We start from the raw sequence: 21,022 nt of genomic DNA on the forward strand, positions 1-21,022 counted from the left end.
ACTTAAAAGTATACATTTCTTTATAAACACTGAATTAGCTCACCCCATATTTTGATGTCATAATGTTTTCTAATTTTCCTTATTATTACTTTTTTGATCCGTGGCTTATTTAAAAGCATGCTGCTTGGTTTCCAAGTATTTGTGGGTTTTCCAGAAATATCTGTGTTACTGAATTCTATTTTAAGTCTGCTGTTGTCAGAGAACATATTCTGTTGAATGTCAAACCTTTTAAACATATCCAGACTTGTTTTAAAGCCCATCTATTGTCTATCTTAGTATCCTCCATGGGCATAGGAAGAACGTATACCATTTGGGTATAAGATTAGAGTTCTTTTTTTTTTTTAGATTTATTTTTATTTATTTATGCATACAAGAACTGGGGTATAGGTCAGAGGTGCAGGGGTGGGGAGGTGAGAGGATTCACCAGAGACAAAGTGGTGAGCAGAACAGGCGTATCTACTGAAATACACTACTGAGGGGAGCATCAGGCAAGAGAGGAGAGGTCTGCTGCAGCATGTGGGTCACCTCCCTGGCTGGGGATAGAACTCATACTGCAGACTGGTGATAGCTTGATAGCACTGAGACTTTAACCACTGTGCCACCACGGAGGCCCCGAGATATAGAGTTCTATACACACCAGTGGGTTATGTGGATTTACAGTACTGTTCAAATTTTTTATGTACTTACTCTTATTGTCACTTTTATCAATTACTGAGAAAGAAAAGATAAAATCAACTATTCCGGATTTATTTTTCTAGTAAGTTCTGTCAACATTTGTTTAATAATTTTGAAAATCTATTATTAGATATGTATATTTGATACACGTCAAGTCTTCTTGATCGTCATGAGATGCTCCTCTTTATCTACGGCAATGATCTCTGTCCTGAAGGCTACTTCATCCAATGTTAATGCAGTGAGTTCAGGGTTGTTTTGATTTGTTTTTGGCTTTTTGTTTGCATGATCTTTTCCTGCACTTTTACTTTCAAACTCCTTCATTATTCTCAAATCATGTCTCCTGTTAATAGTAACGAGTTGAATTTTATTTTTTAATTATTGAGATGGTTATCTTTACTACTATCATCTTTCTGTTTCTTTCCTATTTGTCTTTATTCCTTTTCTTTCCCTTTGTCTTAAAAAATTAAGTATTTCTGGATATTTCATTTTATTTCCTTTATTGGATTTTTATCTATAATGTTCTGTTTTAATTTCTTAGTGGGTGCTCTAAGGATTCCAATAGACATCCATAAAACTCAGAATCCTAGTGGCCAGAGTACAACCACTCAACTTTCTTTCACAAGAACTGGTGTGAGACACACAGGTGGCTGACAAATTCTAGCTGACCAAGCCCCTCTGAATCAACCCTGATTATATTTTCCTTGCTTGCTCCCCAATATTGGGTACAGTGGGGGTTCAACGCTAGCCTTTCTTTCCCAAGATTGAACTTCCCTAATAGACAACCTTCACTTGGAGTCTCCCCTTCAGCCTGGATAATCCCCTTCAGGGATTTTGTCAGAACGGAGCTGCAGTATGAGGCTCCTTCTACCCTAGCCTGCTGTTCCCACACAGGTATTAGACCTGCTGTTAGACGAGAAGGTTCTCCCCATCTGCTCATTCTCCCACTTTAACCCTCAGCTGCATCTTGTATATCTAATGCCATCTTGGTATCTATTTCTTAGAGATGGTATGGGTAGTGGAGTTTGAGGACTAACCCATGCCCATCTTTTTGGCAAGTAGTCCTCCATCCTGAGCAGAATGTGGGACACACACAATACTTGGCACAATGTGGTGGCCCAAATCCTAAAAATCCCTCCAGTGGTGTGTTGGAGGAAAGTCCTGGTAGAGGGGAAAACCCTTTCCATTGTGATGTTTAAGGTGTTTTGAAATATGGGGAGAACAAGGTATATGGAGGTGATTAGTTAGCACTACATTGTATTGATGATGTTAACAGAGATAATGAGAAAAAAAGGGCTAACGATTAAATAGGAGAGACAAAAGTCCTCTTCGGTGGCTTAAAAAGACACCTGTATCTCTGGAAATGGAAAAGAGAACACAACCAAGGAGCAGACTTAGGTAGAGTTGATAGACTTGCAGAGCTCAGAGACAGTTAATGCTCAAACACTCCAGGTCTGGTATGTTAAAGTCAGGGTCCTGGCTGGGGAAACCTGGGACCTTGACACGGAGGATGGGAGGACCTGGGGGATCTCCTAAGGATTTGGACTCCGTAGATCCCTGAATTCTCACAGCTGGCAGGGTAGAATAGGCCATTCCTCTGTAAATGAGAACTAGTAATCTACCCTTGGAGGATGCAGAGGAATCCCCCCAAAATACAATGCTTGATCAAACAGGCAAAACACATAAACAAGAATTCACTGACTTGGAGCACTTTCTCACGACATGATCTGCTTGTCAAGGATCCCCTGAGATGAAATAAATTTGCTGCTAGGGTGTTCTAGAAGCTTGAAAAAATAATGATCCAGTGCAAATGCATGACTTGTCCTTCCAGATGGCTCGGGAAAAAATAAATAGGCCAAGGGAAGTGTGTGTGCTGGAATGTAATGTGTGTGCGCACACAAAAGACTTACAAAATACCTTCTATGTCCCATGGAAAGGCCCAAAGGACATACCACTAACCACAATCATAGGGCTGTGTTAGTGAAAAGGGAAGCAGCATCACCAAGAACTGCAGTGGTGGCTCTCTCCTGTAGGCCAGGACTCAGGTAAGAGACAGTCACAGAGCTGAGTTTAACAGCCATGCAAAGGGATGATCCTCCCCTTCTCCAATAATAGAGGCCAGCTGGTGGCATTTAACTGCCAGGACCAATGGGCTACAGTTGTCTTAAAGACTGGCCAGTTTGGGGGGGGGTAGTGAAACCGTCTTGATCTGCAGAGAATAAAGCATGACACCCGCAGGTTAAAACTGGCAGGTGGCCAACAAAGGTGCTTCTTATTATTGACAGTCAGTAGAAGGCAATAGTGGAGAAGAAGGAGGCCAAGGACAGTTGCCCCATTAAAAAAATTCAAGCCCTGTCCACGTCCCCATCCTGAGCAATTTTCAGGTACAAAGTCCACTGACGAAAGAAGTGACCTTGTCCCTAGGAGGAAGGATTCGGCATCACTAAGTATTTGTTTTAATTACTCCCCACACCCCTTCCACCTCCAGAGACAGTATGGCCATTTATTTGAGTGATTATATATTGAGAAAAATGAATACTCAGATATATTGAGGACTGTCGGAATAGGGTCTGTGTAGATGCCCAGAAACACAAAGCATTATCATGGCTTCCATATGAGAGTAAGGACTTATGTGCACTAGATAACAGATGGAGTGCTGGTTAAAGTTAAGCTGAGTACATTGGTTCTGTGGATCACCCAGGAGGGATTTCCCAGGTTTTCAAGTCTAAATTTGCAATTCACATGTCACAAGCTAAATCTCCTCACCACCACAACTGCCACCACTTTGAACCCTTGGTTTAAAAGATAAGGGCCATGATAGTTAGAAGCCTAAGTGGAAGCCTCTGAAATTGTCCTTCCCTTTGGTTACTATAGCATATTTAAAACAATAGTATATTTAAAACAACAATATTAATTACATATGACAAAAGCACAAGCAACAAAAGGTAAAACAGTTAACACCATCAAAATTTAAAACTTCTGTGCTTCAGAGAATAATATCAATAAAGTTAAAAGACAATTTATAGAATGAATGAAAATTTTTGCAAATCATGTATTTGACAAAAGACTTGTATTTAGAAATAGAAAGAACTATGACAAGTCAATAATAAACAAATAATTATAAACTGGGCAAAGAATCTGAATAGACTTTTCTCCTAAGAAACATATACAAATAGCTAATAAGCTCATGAAAAGATGCTCAACATTGTTAGCCATCAAGGAAATGCAAATAAAAACCATCTCACACCCACTAGGAGAGTTACAATAACAAGAGCTGGTGATGATGTGGGGAAATCAGAATGTTGGTGCAATGTAAAATGGTATAACCACTTGGGAAAACAGTTTGGCTTTTGCATTTCCTATCCAGCAATTCCACTTCTAGCTACATACCCTCAAAATAAAAATACACATCCACACAAAAACTTGTACACAGGGCCTCCCCGGTGGCGCAGAGGTTGAGCGCTGGGTTGCGAAGGTGCCTGCAGCCTCTGCAGCGCTGGTTCAATCCCCAGCTGCCGGGCGAGGGCCCCACATGGCGCACAGACCTCTCCTGCCTCCCGCTGCTCCCCTCAGCAGTGTACTTTGTCACTCTGCCTGTTTCTGCTCTCCACTCTGGCTCTGGTGAATTCTCTCACCCTCCCGCGCCTCTGATTGTACCCAGTGCTTGTATATATAAATAAATAAATAAATCTTAAAAAAAAAAAAAAAAAAACTTGTACACAGATTTCACAGTGCCATTATTCATCATAGTTAAAAAGTAGAAACAACTCAATTGTCCATCAACTGATGCACGGATAAGTAAAGTGGAGCAATATAATACGGCAACAAAAAGAAGTACTAATGCAAGCTACATACAACATGGTTGAACCTTGAAAACAGTATGCAAAGTGAAAGAGGCCAGACACAAAGTACCACATACTGTATGCAACCATTTATAAGAAATGTCAAAAATAGGCAAATCTAAAAGACAGAAACTAGACTGGTCATGGTCTGGGGAGAGGGACAAGCATTGGGGAAAAATGGAAAGTGACAGCTAGTAGGTTTTTTTTTGTGTGGTGATGAAAATGTAAAATTGACTTTGGAGATGGTTGCACAATTTTATAAATATGCTAAAAAAGCACTGAAGTGTATACTTTGGGTGATTTGTATGTTATGTGAATTATAGGTTTATAATAAATTATGCCCATTATATAATTTATATAAATTATATTTGCATCTTAATAATGCCATTTGAAAAAACAAATCAAACAAATAAAAATATTGCAATATGATGGGAATGTCAAATACAAGTACTACCACCAAAGACATAAAGGATACAAGGACGGTTCCTATAATATGTTCATTTAATTATCTAGTATGGTTCCTGTGGAAATCAAATAGACCTTGGAGAATGACAATACACACAAGCTCAACTAAATAGTAGGTTCAATTGCCTGCTGCTCCCTGTATGCAGGAGTCTGAAGTGCCCTAACGGGACCTTTGCTGTGTCTCCTGGAAAAAGTGTGCATCTTTGGGGTCTTGGACCTCTAACTCAGCAGGAGCCCAAAGTTTTGGGGAAAAGGAAGAACACAGGCTTCCTATGGGTCTTTGGCTATGATGATAAATGAGGCCATGCTCACTTCTCCTCTGTTCCAGGCATCATGTATATTTTCTGTTAAGAAAACAGCCTTTGTTGGGGTTTCTGATAAATGACCTGGCACCCATCATTGCAGAGTATTGCCTTCAAAGTGGTGTTTCTATTGTGCCTTCAGCAGGCCATTCCAGTGCTCCAAAGAGGCTTTCTCCTTCTGCATGGTGCAGTAGGTGAGGTGATCAATGGATCCCAGGGGCTCATTCCTGCACCTCCTTCTCTATGAAGTGGGTCCCCTAAAAAGATGAAATGTTGCATGGATTTCTATCCCTATGGAACACACGTGTTATAAGTCCCCAGATAGTTGTGCTCACTGAAGTTCTGCAGACCTATATGTATAAGTAATCGGAGGACAAATTAATGGCTCTTTCAGAATGGAAGGAGCACAATTTAGTAAACTTACCACAAAATGGCAATGATTAGGAGAGCTAAAAGTCTGCAGTTATATTTTCTTAGAAAGTCTTTGTGTGGCTTTAGTATTAGGGTAGTCTGGCATCCTAAATGAATCAGGGTATGATCCCTCATTTCTATTTTCACTAAGACATTATATAGAATTGAAATTTATTCCTTAAATGTAGAATTCAACATTTAAGCCTCAAGTGTTCTTTATTGGATGGTTTTTAACTTCAAATGCAATTTCTTTAATAAATAGAGAAATTTCAGGTAATTTATTTCTTCTTAAAGTTTTGGTAGTATGTGCTTTAAATTAATTGGTACTTTTTAATCTAAGTTAACAAATTTATGGGCACACACTTATTCATAGTATCCCTCATTACCCATTTAGTGTGTTTAAGTTCTATAATGGTGTTAGTTTCTACCTAATTAAGGTGGAAGCTTAGATAAATGATTTAAGACTGTTCTCCTTTCATGTACATTTTATGCTATACGTAAGCCCTGCTTTAACTGCTTCCTACAAATTTCCCTTGAGAATTCTTATTTGCCCCATGAGCTATTTAGAAGTGTGTTGTTTAACTTATTTTTAAAAACTATTTTAAAACTGCTAAGGTTTGGTTTTTGACCCACTATAAAATAAGTACAATTGAAAGATTTGAAAGTGCTGTTCAGGGCACCCACAGCCGGGGCAGACCAGGCACGCAGAAGAGTGTGCCTGAGACCGGAAGCTCAGGGACTGAGTCCCGCGTCGCCATTTTAGAAAAGGGACATTTCTTCAGTAAAGACTGCCTGAAACCATCAGAAAGCTCCCTCAGAAGCCAGAGATGGCTCCTGGAGGAGCCAGAGGGGAGCGAAGAAGTTCACCCAAGATGCCGGCCAGTCCGAGCAACACAGTGTCCCAATGCATACGACAAATTAGAAAACAGACAGTAGGGAGTAGAAGAACCACACGCAACCTAACAACTCCTCAGGAAAAAAGCACACCACAAAAAGAAAACCACCCTCCAGATTACAACAACAGTAACTTGGAAGAACTTCTGAGACTTCCAGAAAGAGAATTTAAAATTGCTGTGATTAAAAAACTGACAGAAGTCATAAAGGAAAACAATGATATGAGAAAAATAATCAACGATCAGAAGAATGAAATTGAGTCCGTAAAGAGGGAAGCAAAAGAAACGCAGGAGATCAAAGAATTAATGGAGGAACTAAAGAACTCTGGGAAAAGCATTGAAAGCAGAATAGATGAAATGGAAGAATGAATAAGTACTCTTGAAGACACAGAAATAAAAAGAACCAAAACAGAAAACGAAAGAGAAGTACGAAGGAAAAAGAACGAAGAAAGACTTCGGGAACTATCTGACTCCATGAGGAAAGGAAATATAAGAGTTATAGGAATTCCAGAAGGAGAGGAGAGAGATGTAGGAACAGAGAAAATATTCCAGGAGATAACTGAAGAGAACTTCCCAAATGTGAAGAAGGAGCTGAAAATTGATATACAAGAAACAAGAAGAACACCAAACTTCCACGACGAAAGGAAAAATACAGCAAGACATATAATAGTAAAGCTCCCAAGAATCCAGGACAAGGAAAAAATAATGAAGCTAACAAGAGGGAAGAAACAGATAACATTCAAAGGAAAACCAATCAGGCTGACATCGGACTTCTCTGAAAAAACACTATGGGCAAGGAGAGAGTGGAGGGACATAGTCAACAGACTCCAAGAAAACAGATGCCAACCAAGAATACTCTATCCCGCAAAGCTCTCCTTCCTCTATGAAGAAAGAGTAAGGACCTTCCCAGACAAACAGAAACTCTGGAATTTCATTACGACTAAACCCCCACTCCAAAAAATACTACAAGGAATCCTAAAGCCAGAACCTCAGAGGGACGAATAACAACGAAAGAAGGCCAAAAAAAAAAAAAGTTATTAAAAGAATAGATAAATAAAATCAAAGGAAAGACAAACACAATGGCAAATACAGATGCTAACATATCAATATTAACTCTAAATGTAAATGGACTAAACTCTTCAATAAAAAGACACAGAGTTGCAGCCTGGATTAAGAAACAAAACCCAACCTTTTGCTGTCTCCAGGAAACACATTTAGCTACAAAAGATAAAAATAGGCTCAAAGTTAAAGGATGGAAAACAATCCTACAAGCAAATGGACCAAAAAAGAAAGCAGGAACAGCTATACTTATATCAGATAAAACAGACTTCAAACTCAAAAAAATAAAAAGAGACCCCAATGGTCATTACCTTATGATCAAGGGGACAATACTTCAAGAAAAAATAACACTCATTAACATATACTCACCAAACGAAGGAGCACCAAAATATATCAGACAACTGTTGTCCTCTCTGAAAACAGACATCAGAGAAAACACATACGTAGTGGGAGACTTCAACACACCACTATCAACAATGGATAGATCAACAAGACAAAAAATAAGTAAAGAAACTAAAGCTCTAAATAAGGACCTAGAGCATTTGGGCTTAACAGACATCTATAGAACACTAAACCCAAAAAAAGCGGAGTACACATTTTTCTCAAGTGCACACGGATCATTCTCCAGGATCGATCACATACTGGGGCACAAGACAAACATCAACAGATACACAAAGATTGAAATCATACCAACCATCTTTTCTGACCATGAAGGCATCAAACTAGAAATAAACCATAAAAGGAAGGCAAGGAACTTTCCTACCTCATGGAGATTAAAAACCACACTACTGGAAGACCACTGGACTAATGAGGAGATCAAAGAAGAAATTAAAAAATTCTTTGAATTGAATGACAAGGAGGACACCAATATCCTAAATGTATGGGATGCAGCAAAAGCAGTAATAAGAGGAAAATATATAGCAATAGAAGCTCACATCAAGAAACAAGAAAGAACTCAAAGAAACAACCTAATCTCGAAGCTCAAAGATCTAGAAAAAGAACAACAAAAAAAAACCCAAAACCAGTAGAAGAAAAGAAATAATAAAAACCAAAGCAGAAATAAATGAAATTGAAACTAAAAAAAAATCCAAAAGATCAATGAAACCAAGAGCTGGTTCTTTGAAAAAAAATCAATAAAATAGACAAACCCCTAGCCAGGCTCACAAAGGAAAAAAGGGAGAAAGCACAAATAAACAGGATCACAAATGAAAGAGGAGAAATCACAACGGACACAGCAGAAATCAAAAGAATAATCAGTAACTACTATGAAGAGTTATATGGAAACAAGTTCAACAATCTAGAGGAGATGGACAAATTCCTACAACTCTACAATCACCCAAAGCTAGATAAAGAAGAAATAGAACACCTAAACAGACCAATTACAAGCAGCGAAATTGAAATGGTAATCAAAAACCTCCCCAAAAACAAAAGCCCAGGACCTGATGGATTTACAAATGAATTCTACCAAACATTCAGAGACGAATTAGTGCCTGTCCTACACAAACTCTTCCAAAAAATTGAGAAGGAAGGGACAATACCAAACACGTTCTATGAAGCCAACATTACACTAATACCAAAACCGAACAAGGACAAAACAAAAAAGGAAAACTATAGGCCAATCTCCCTAATGAACACTGATGCAAAAATCCTCAATAAAATTTTAGCTATCAAAATCCAACAATGTATCCATAAGATAATTCACCACGACCAAGTAGGATTCATTCCAGGGACACAAGGATGGTTTAACATCCAAAAATCAATCAAAGTTATCCAACACATCAACAAAAAGAAATGTAAAAACCATATGATAATATCAATAGATGCTGAGAAAGCTTTCGACAAAGTGCAACACCCATTCATGATAAAAGCCCTTGAAATTCTTGGGATACAAGGAACATACCTCATCATCATAAAGGCCATCTATGACAAGCCAACAGCCAGTATCATTCTCAATGGTGAAAAGCTGAAAGCAATTCCATTAAGATGTGGAACAAGACAAGGATGTCCACTCTCACCACTGCTTTTCAATATAATGCTGGAAGTCCTAGCCAGAGCAATAAGACAAGAGAAAGACTTCCAAGGAATCCAAATAGGAAAAGAAGAAGTCAAACTATCACTATTTGCAGATGATATGATAATATACGTAGAGAACCCCAAAAACTCCACAGAAAAGCTAATTCAACTCATCAATCAGTTCAGTAAAGTGGCAGGATACAAAATCAACACGCAAAAGTCAGTAGCCTTCCTATACACAAACAATAAATCTGAAGAAGAAGAAATCAAAAAAACCATCCCTTTTATTATCGAAACAAAAAAAATCAAATATTTGGGAATAAATCTAACAAAAGAGGTAAAGGACCTATACAAGGAAAACTATAAAACACTGTTAAAAGAAATAGAAGAAGATACAAAGAAATGGAAAGACATCCCCTGCTCATGGATTGGAAGAATAAACATTATTAAAATGGCCATCCTACCAAAAGCAATATACAGATTCAATGCTATCCCAATCAAAATTTCAATGTCATTCTTCAAAGAAATAGAACAATTATTGATGAAATTCATATGGAATCACAAAAAACCCCGAATAGCCAAAGCTCTCCTGAAAAAAAAAAGAAGGGAATGGAGGCATCACACTCCCAGACTTCAAACTCTACTACAAAGCCATAATCATCAAAACTGCATGGTATTGGAACAAGAACATACATACAGACCAATGGAATCGAATAGAAAATCCAGAAATAAACCCACAGATTTATGGTCAAATAATCTTTGACAAAGGAGCAAAGACTATGCATTGGAGCAAAGAAAGCTTGTTCAATAAATGGTGCTGGGAAAACTGGGTCGCTACATGCAAAAGAATGAAGCTTGACCACTACCTCACACCTTACACAAAAATCAACTCAAAATGGATTAAAGAACTAGACATAAGACCTGAAACCATAAAATATATAGAAGGAAATACAGGTGAAACACTACGTGATTTGCACATCAAAGACATCTTTACAGACACATCACCCAAAGCAGTGATAGTGAAGGCAAAGATAAACAGCTGGGATAAAAAAGATAAAAGAGAAACCCCACCAACTGGAAGAACATGTTTGCACACAACACTAATGATAAAGGACTGATCACAAAAATCTGCAAAGAGCTTATGAGACTCAACAACAACAAAGAAAATAATCCAGTCAAAAAATGGGCAGAAGAGCTAAAAAGAAACTTCTCTGAAAAGGAAATGCAAATGGCCAACAGGCATATGAAAAAATGTTCAACATCACTTGTAATCAGGGAAATTCAAATCAAAACTACCATGAGATACCATCTTACACCAGTGAGAATGGCACATATTAAAAAAACTAGCAACAACAAATGTTGGTGAGGGTGTGGAGAAAAAGGAACTCTTCTGCACTGTTGGTGGGAGTGCAAACTGGTCCAACCACTATGGAGAGCTGTGTGGAGATTTCTGGACCTACTAAACATAGAGCTTCCATATGATCCAGCAATTCCACTCCTAGGTATTTACCCAAAGGACACAGAAACATCAATTCCAAAGAACACCTGCACCCCTATGTTTATAGCAGCACTGTTTACAATAGCTAAGCTTTGGAAACAACCCAAATGCCTCAAAATAGATGACTGGATCAAGAAGATGTGGTACATATACACCATGGAATATTACTCAGCATTCAAAAAAGATAAACACATGCAATTTGCAGCAACATGGATGGAGCTGGAAGGGATCATGCTCAGCGAAATAAGCCAAAAAGAAAAAGAAAAATACCGGATGGTCTCACTCATAGCAGGAATCTAGAAAACTTAAATGAGGGACCAGGAAAATGATTAACTATAAGAAAGTGAAAATCAGAATCAACAAAAAACTATGAAACAGAGACACTTTTGGGGGGGCAGGGGGCGGGAGGGGAGGGATTGGGATCAGAATGGGGGTGTTGCAATTGTATGGGGAATATAAAAATAAAATTTATTATTTAAAAAAAAAAAAAGAAACTGCTGTTCAGGGCGTCTGTATCTTTATCAAATTTCAAAAATTCGATTTTGATGTGTCTGAGCACAGTTTTCTTCACGTGCTCTGTTTCGGTTGCAGTGAATTTTTTTAGGCTATATATTTGGGGAATCATTGGCCATTATTTCTTCAAATGTCTTTCTCCACTAAAGACTTTTTCCTCAAATTCTAAGATGTCAGTGACCCAAATATTAGACTCTTAATATTGTCCACAGGTCATGTCAGCTCTACTGATTTTTTTTTTAAGTCTTAATTTTCGATTCCTCAGATTAGATAATTTGTACTCACCTATTTTCAAGTTCACTGATTCTTTTCATTATAATCTCCATTCTGGTATGCAGCTTGTACAGTGATTTTTAAAATTTCAGATATTATATTCCTAAGTTTTAGTATTTCTATTTCACCCTTTTTTATTAGTTTCTATTTCTTTACTGACAATGTCTATCTTCCTATTCATTTCAAGAATTTTTACTTTTATGTCATGAAACATAGTTATATCACATTAATAGCTGCTGTAAATATTTTTGCATATAAATGAACAATGATGTAAGAAAAAAATTTTTTTTCAGAGTTTTACAGATATTGCCAAAATATGGATCATCTTAGGATTGGGATCTGTTGATTGTCTTTTTTTGAAAAATAGTCATATTTTAATGGTTTAGTTCATATAAAAGAATTTTGGATACATTTTTAATATTATGTTGTGAGATTTTGGGTACTGCTAAAAATCCATTACATATTTGTTCCAACTTTATAGCTGTACAGCAGCAGGTTAGGTTCAATGCCCTTTTATTGCATCATGACAGTAAAATTGGAAATATCATTTTGTTTTTAACTATTGAAAAAAAAACTGAATACCTCTGAAGCTATATTTGATGGACAAAGGTTAGATGTAACATTAAAATTGGGAACAAAACAAATAAACATCTATCTCTATTATAACTAAACATTATTTGATATGTACAAGCTAATTGTATCAGAAAAGCAAACGAGTACCAAACACTCCAATAAACTGAAAATGCAATATTCCTAAGAAAAATGCAGTAAAATAAATAAAACAATAACAAAAGTGTAAATAAATTTAAAAAAACCCTCAACCATTTGGGAATTTACAAACTCTCCTAAGTTTTGTGTCAAAGAACCAATCAAAACCAGAGATTATTAAATCTAGAATTTATTCTAGTGAAAGCCAGAAACTTAGCTTTATTTTTCTCTTTTTGTCAACTTGAGACTCCAAAAATTCCAAACTTATTTAAAATATTGTTTCTATGACATGCTAAAGATTAGGGAAGATACTTCTCCAAGCAAGAAAAACAGAAGCACGGTTGATGCTGATTGTTGGATCTTTAGTAATTTCTTTCTTTCCAATTCATGCTATTAAAACAAAACAACAAAATGTCCTTGAATTTGGAATACAAGAGTGGCTTCTGTTGTCCTGACTGAAATCAAGTGTGGCACATAAGCCACCAGAGAAGCTGGTGTTTCAGGAAAGGTCCTACATCAAATGCTACTAAGAGCATGAATAAAGATGAGATTAGATGAACATGCAACATGGAGGTCACTGGTGAGCTTAAAAAATACAGTTTCATTTGAGTGATGTGGGTGTAGTTAGGATGGGTTAGGGAAGGCATTAAAGAAGGAGAAATGATAGGGGCAGGCAACTCTTTCGAGAATGTTGATTAGGGGCCTCCCTGCTAGTGCAAGAGGTTAAGCATCAGCACTATGAAGCTATCTGCAACTATCCAGATGGAGCGGCAGACCTCTCCTGACTTGCCCACTGTTCCCCTCAGCAGTGTATTTCAGTCGATCTGCCTGTTCTGCTCCCCACTCTGTCTCTGGTGAATCCTCTCACCACGCCCCCCTCTCTGGCCTGTACCCCAGTTCCTGTATGCATAAATAAATAAATCTTTTTAAAAAAAGAAGTTGATTATTTAGTTTAACAGAGAAATGTATCAATAGCTAAAGGGAAATATGAGGTCAAAGAACATTTTAAGGATGTGATACACAAATGGGAAAAAGCTAGCAGAGAAGAAGGTACATCTACCTTTACTGCTGCTAGTAGGGTTTTGATTCTGGCATCAATAGGAACCCTGACAGATAGGCCCAAGAAGATGTTGTCAGTTTGAGGGCCCTCAAAGGAGCCTGAAATAACTGCTGACTGGAGTTTGCTCTTATGGTATAATGAGGCAGGATGAAAAGGGAAGGCAGGAATGTGAATAAAGGTACATGAGAAAAAAAGTATCCATTTATTAACTGGCTCCCATCATCTCTTATCTAGATCAGTCTATTTAACAAGTGACTAGAAAGACATAAACATTGCATCATCTTAAAGGAAAAACACCAAAATCTGCTACATTAGAATAAGACTATCATACTGTATCTAAATCAGTTTTGCTTTATTAGAATAATTCAAGGTTTATAATCATCTTTTACCTCTTCATTACCTTACATTTATGTTTTTCACAAGATGACACATTCATCATGGGGAAATACCTAGATTTATTTATTTATTTTTAAAGTTTTACATTTAAATCTATGATCAACTTTATTTATTTATTTATTTTTAAGATTTCTTTATTTATTTTATACAAGCACTGGATACAGTCAGAAGCACGGGAGGGTGAGAGAATTCACCAGAGCCAGAGCAGGGAGCAGAACAGGCAGAAGGACCTAAGTACACTGCTGAGGGGAGCAGCGGGCGACAGGAGAGGTCTGCGCGCCATGTGGGACTCTCCTCTGGTGGCCAGGGAGCTGCCGGGGATGGAACCGGCAATGCAGAGGCTGCCGGGCAGCTTCACAACCCAGCGCTCAACCACTGCACCACCAGGGAGGCCTGGGAAATACCTAGATTTAATAATTTAAAAATATTTTTTAAATCTAGGCAAATTCTTATAAGTTACATTTAAAATACTATAAGTGAGAATTTATAATTCTAACTCTCAAAATTATTTTTTGCTATTTTAATGAAACAAAATGCATACTGGGGCCTCCCCGGTGGCGCAGCGGTTGAGCACTGGGTTGCGAAGCTGCCCACAGCCTCTGCAGCGCCGGTTCGATCCTCGGCTACACCCCGGCCACCGGAGGAGGGTCCCACATGGCGCGCAGACTTCTTCTGCCGCCTGCTGCTTCCCTCAGCACTGTACATTGGTCCTTCTGCCTGCTCTGCTCCCCGCTTTGGCTCTGGTGAATTCTCTCACCCTCCCGCGCTTCTGACTGTACCCAGTGCTTGCATAAATAAAAATAAATAAATAAATAAATAAATAAATAAATAAATAAATAAATCTTTAAAAACAAAAAAACAAAAAAAAACCAAAATGCATACTTACTCTGAACATTATCTCTTCATTCCATTTTGGATTCAAAGTCTAAAAGAAAATAAGCATAGTATAACTAAATTTTTTATATTTGTCACATAAAAATAAAATAAAATGTATCTAAAATGTTAATACTGCTAAATCTAACCTTTTTAATGGTTTTTGTTTGCACACTTGTAAAAACTCCATGCATTGGGTCATATAACGTCACTCTCACATAAGGATCACTGTTAAAATAAAATAAATAAATTTAATAAATGCTTATCTCAAACTCAGATTATTCAAACTATAAAATCACAGAATTTTTTTTTGTTAACAATTCCAACAATAATTTTCTACATTTAAAAGTAAGGATCCTTTGACAGGATAAGTAATTACATTAATTTTTGCATCCTTTAAAAAAGCTAAGTATCATGTTAGTGAAACAAAAATTAGAAAACCTTTTAATGACAACCTAATGATTCCCAACCTTCTTAAATTTTGAAATTTTGTTTAACTTTTATTACACTTTCTTTTTTGAATTAAGATAGTTAAATCAAAAGATTAGTTTTGAAAAACCAAGTTGTTTCATTACCTATATATAGGTATAAAATCTCTTTTATATAGAATAAAGGCAAAGTACTTTCAGTTCTAAATAATTCTGTGTCAAGTAACACCTTCTACAAAGAGACATGAAAAAGGAAAATCTAGTGATATTTATGTTTGCAGTGCAAACACTTGTCCATAGTCAAATTTCTCCCATTTCCCTTGTGCATCCCAAGTATTCACCATTCCCCACCACCAAATCTCTCCTCCCTTTGCTTATAGAACCTTACCTCCTACTTAATTGGAAAAACTCAAAGCCATCAGACCACTTTCAACATACTGGTATTTACCAGAACCCAACCTCAACCCTAACCTCGAGGATTCAGGAGTTTGTCGTCCCCATATGAGGTCAGTCCCCCATATCCAGTTTCCTCTCACCCCCTCTGGAAGCTTACATCATCTATTTCCCTTCTCAGCTTTTCCTTTGATCTAGTTTTTCTAGTCATATATTTACATATTTTTTTAAACTCCCCCTTCCTAGAGGCTCCTTCCCTTTTCCAGCAAACTATATTTTTTTCTTCCCTTCAAACTTTTCAAGACAATCATCCAAAGTAATAATATTAACAACTACTACTGCTATTACTAACATTTTTATAGCAATTCTGTGTGCCAGTTACTGTTCTTAGCAGTTTCATATATTACCTTTTTGAATCCTTATAACTATGAGATAGTTATAATTCTTATAGTAACTACAAGGTTGGTACTATTATTATCTCTACTTAGTGCAGAGGGATGTCAACTCATCAAAGGTCAAAAACTAGCAAGTAAAGGGGCCAGGATTGAAAGTCTGGCACTTGGCTCTGGAGGCCAAGCTGTCAACCACTATTACATACCACCTCCCTTTCTTCTTTTCCTAACTTCCCATTGCTCTTCAAAACCCTATAATCTTGTTTTTATCTCTTCCTTTCAGGTCCATTCCTCAGAAAATGGTCTCAGATATTTAATGAATTTAGTAAACTACCCATTGTAAATATTATTTCTACCTCACATAACAATTTACTATTATTCCATTTTTCCTTTAATCAAATTTTAGAAAAATTAACAACTGCAAAGTTTCAAAATTGTATCCCAACTTACCTAGCTCCCAAGATATCCTTCTTGGCAAGGCCTATTCCAGCTATAACTTTCACTCGTACAATTCGAGAATTTTCCTAAAAGACAAAAATTTGTATTTTATTTCCTTATACTTTATATGTGATTTAAGACACATACCTTTTCAAATTCATACATAAAATCAGGATACTAAAATATATCGAAGTAATCTTTCAAGAATGAATTTGATGAAAAGCTATATAAGAAGAAAATGAAAGCATATGCTATTTGTAGATAACCTGATTACCTACAAAGAAAAACCAAAACAAACAATCTGTTAAATTATTACACTGAGCAAGAATTTATCATTGCTTCCACGAAAACCTACACCCAAATTATTAGAGCTAATATGAGTTTATTAATGCTGTACACACAATGCAAAATCAAGAGTTCATCATCATTTGTAAAGACTATTTGGAAAAGTAATTATTTTTTAAATCCCATTCAATGATTACATATTAAATGAAAGTATAATAGATTGATACTATGATGTAGCAAATATTAAATTCCTGAGACATCATAATATTGTAGTATTATGTTTTATATAAGAATATCTTAGTTTTGGGCCTCCCCTGGTGGTGCATCGGTTGAACACTGGGCTGCGAAGCTGCCCGCAGCCTCTGCAGCACCGGTTTGATCCCTGGCCACCAGGCGAGGGTCCCACATGGTATGCAGACCTCTCCTGCTGCCCGCTGCTCCCCTCAGCAGTGTACTTTGGTCCTCTGCCTGTTCTGCTTCCCGCTCTGGCTCTAGTGAATTCTCTCACCCTCCTGCACTTCTGACTGTACCTAGTGCTTGTATAAATAAATAAATCTTTAAAAAAAAATCACTTTAATCTTAAGCCTTTACCTTTAAAAAAAAAAAGAGTATCTTAGTTTTAAGAGATACATATTTAAATATTTAGGCATAAAATGTGATAAAGTTGGCAACTTACTCTCAAATGGATCAGCACATAAAAATTTAAATGTGACTTTGTGTGTGTGTGTGTGTGCGCGCGCACACGAATGCGTAAGCATGCTCAAATAATAGGAATAGACAAGATGTACCAATTAGTGAATCTACCTGACAGGTATACAGGTACTTAGTGTACTCTTTTAACTGTCCTGTATATTTGGAATTGTTAAAATTAAAAGGTAATAAAATCTTATACAACTGAATGCATATTAAAAAATCAGCAAGTAAGCAAAACTGATAGGCATAGAGAAATAAAATGAATAATGTAAAAAATCTTTATGAATAAAATTATTAAAAATTATTGAGAACCTAAGACAAGTAAATGGAGGAATTTATTGTTCATTAATGGAACTATTTAATATTATTATGTTTTCTCCAAAGTAACTTATAAATCCAATATAATTCCAATACTCCCCACCTTGAATTTTTCATGGACTTTAACAAAAAACTCTAAAATTCATAGGGGAGAGTAAAAAAGTAAAAAAGAACATTCAACCACATCTTAAACTCTACACAAAAACAAAATCTGATATAGTAAAATCTAAAATGAAAAAGAAAACTTTTAAATTTTCATAAGAAAGATTATAATATTCTATAATATTGGGGTAGGAAAGGATTAGAGAAGTACACACATTCATAAGAAAAGTTGTTAGATTTGATATTGAAAGTATATACCTTTTGCATGAGAAAAAATGCCATGAGCAACATGAAAGTCAAGTGGAGGAAACAGTGGAAGTATCTAAAATATGTATCACTAACAAATTAGGATTATCCAGAAGATATAAAGAACTTCTAAAAACCAGTGATACATACAAAAAAACCTAGTACAAGAAATCATAGAGAACAGCCAATAAAGACATGAAAAGATCTTCAATTTCACCAGCAATCAGGGAGAACCCCACTACCTTAGTGATGGTAGTGTAAACTGATGAATCCTTTTGAAAAGATATTTGGCATTTTCTACGAAAGTCCTAAATCAATGACCCAGTAATCCCACTTTTAGATATATCCCCCATATAAACTATTGTACACAAGAACATAAAGCTCAACAATCATGATAGCATTTTTATGAACAACTATGAAATAAAAGTTGCCAACAAATAGCAACATTATTGATTCTATTCTATTCTAAATGTATTCCAATGGCAAGCAGTAAGTCTTATTTCTTTCTGAGTAGAGGTCTGGGTGGGAAAAAATACACATACAGTATCTATTGAAATTTTCTTCTACTTCTAAGAACTTACAACTACCATCTTTCCTGAATATATATGACTTTCACTGAACAAATATAACTGAAATATTCTATTAGCTCCAAAACTCAGATGATAAAGTCAAATAACATAAAAATCCTTAACTAGAGATATCAGGTAAAATATAATTTTCCTCTTTCGCCAAATCACACAGCTGATGATGCAAGATGGAGGGAAATCCTCAGATAGCAACATAAAGATAGAACTGAAAACAGAAAGGAAAACATAATAAAGTGAAATTTCAGTCTTCTGTGTAAATTGATTGCCAAAAAATCTGAAGAGATCTACTGATTATTCTTTTTTCCTAAAAAGTCAATGACAAATAGGCCAATTAAAGTATTCTATTAGTCATAACAGTCAGAATGTCACTAAACTATTTGACTGGAAAGACCCTACACTTATTACATAGGTCTCCAAGATGGAATTTTGAAAGCTAGAAAATTTTTTTGAAATGATTTAATTAAAAAATGCAACTTTTTCAAGTGGCAAAATACAACGAAAAATGCAATCATCGATTATTTGATAATCTTATATTTTCTACACACCAAGTTTTATAAATTTATAAATTTCATTGAGAAAAGAGATTACCTACCCATCTTAAAAACTTAATCCATGTTTGTGGAAACTCTATTGAAACTATTCCTCTCCAGAAATCTCTTAAAGAAAACTGTAATGTTAATTTAAAATAATTCCAGGACAAGTTCTTCACTGTCACAGACATATTTAACTTTTAAACTTTCTCCTTTTATTTTCCACCTTGAAAATCAGAACTAGTTAATTTTAGACTCTGTGGTTAACTGAGGTAAAACTTCTTTCACAAACTTAAATAAGAAATATTATTTATTTTCACATTTCATTTTACAAATATATGTGACAAAACTGGCCTCTGCAGTCACATCCATAACCATATCTCACATCATCTTTGAATACAAAGGAGCAGAGCATAAATGCTGCCACTAAAGATCAAACTCCTCAGTATTTTTAGAATTTTGATGCTAAAAGTACTATTAACAGATATATGAACAGTGCTCAGATGGGCGAAAAAGAAACAAAAATTAAGAATCTTTTCCTTAATAAGCACAGGGACATTATCCCCAAGGACACCATAGCTCCTCACTACAGCTTGCATCTTCCCTTTCAGCCCATAATGCAATTCTATGGATTTTGAAAGTGAAATGGAAAAGTTACAAATTGTAGGCAAATAAATGAAGCTTCTCTTAATGCTGGGGAGGAACACAAAGGTAATGTGTTATCTATGCAATAATTAAAAGCAGCTTTCTAGGGCTGAGATTCTTCTCCATAATTTATGAAAATAGCTACTAACTGCTCTATAATCAACAGTCCCTCTCTCCTCCCTTCACGCAAAAAAAAAAAAAAAAAAAAAAAAACAGATACAGGAAATAGAGAGCATTAGGTCTTTTCATATATTATAGGCAATTTTATTGTCACTCTCTTTTCCCTTCTCCCATCCTTCTGTTGCCCCACATCATTCCACCAGTCTCCTTTTTTAAAAAGATGAACCTTTTGTTTATATATCTCTGAGTTTTCATGCAAGTTGGGTTACCTCTGCCTGGGGTATTCTTCCCCTTCATTGTTAAAGTGCTGAACCATCTGAGAAGATTCATTTGAAGTCTTTGAGAAATGTGATTATTAATATTATTTAATGACATAATTGTAAGTTCATGGGAAAAATCAGGATGTAGAATATCTACTCTATGATAACTGTTAAAATATACATGCATATGAATAAAGATTGGAAGGAAATATACAACAGAACTAGCTATTAAAATACTGAAATGATAAAGGCTCTGCTTTACTTCTTCAACTTTTTATAAATTTTATTATCTTTCTTTTAAAAAGCCCTGTCCTTTCTTCATAGTCCAAACGTCATTGTTTCTAAAAAGCCTTCATAGTTGACATTAATCTTCCCTTCTCATTGTTAGAGGCTCATTTATATAATACCTATCACATAATTTCTTGGATCTGAGGCAATAAACTACAAGTCTTTCTTCACTATTGAAACTGAGATGTTGAAAACCAAGAAACTTGTCTTTTTGTTATCTCTATATTCTCTACAGAACCCAGTAGAATTATCTGGCACATCGTGGGGCTAATAAGTTCTTGATTAACAACAAAACTTTTCTGAAGTAGCTGAAAATAGG

At 36.0% G+C, this 21,022-nt stretch overlaps 1 protein-coding gene across 2 annotated transcripts in view; it reads right to left on the reverse strand.

The window, feature by feature from the left end:
* NEDD4 (NEDD4 E3 ubiquitin protein ligase) overlaps positions 1-21,022 on the reverse strand; it is a gene marked incomplete at both ends in the record, with an annotated part of 107,860 nt that overhangs the window by 78,447 nt on the left and 8,391 nt on the right. Inside the window, 3 exons of one of the 2 annotated variants that reach the window (XM_084240897.1) lie at positions 14,992-15,030; positions 15,128-15,206; positions 16,642-16,715. In XM_084240897.1, the coding sequence (XP_084097023.1) occupies positions 14,992-15,030; positions 15,128-15,206; positions 16,642-16,715 (192 nt within the window). Of the gene's footprint in view, positions 1-14,991; positions 15,031-15,127; positions 15,207-16,641; positions 16,716-21,022 lie in introns of those variants that run through there. The other variant, XM_084240898.1, reaches the window with a different exon arrangement.

Source organism: Talpa europaea (genome assembly GCF_964194135.1).
Source record: "Talpa europaea genome assembly, chromosome: 8".
Lineage (NCBI taxonomy): Eukaryota > Metazoa > Chordata > Mammalia > Eulipotyphla > Talpidae > Talpa > Talpa europaea.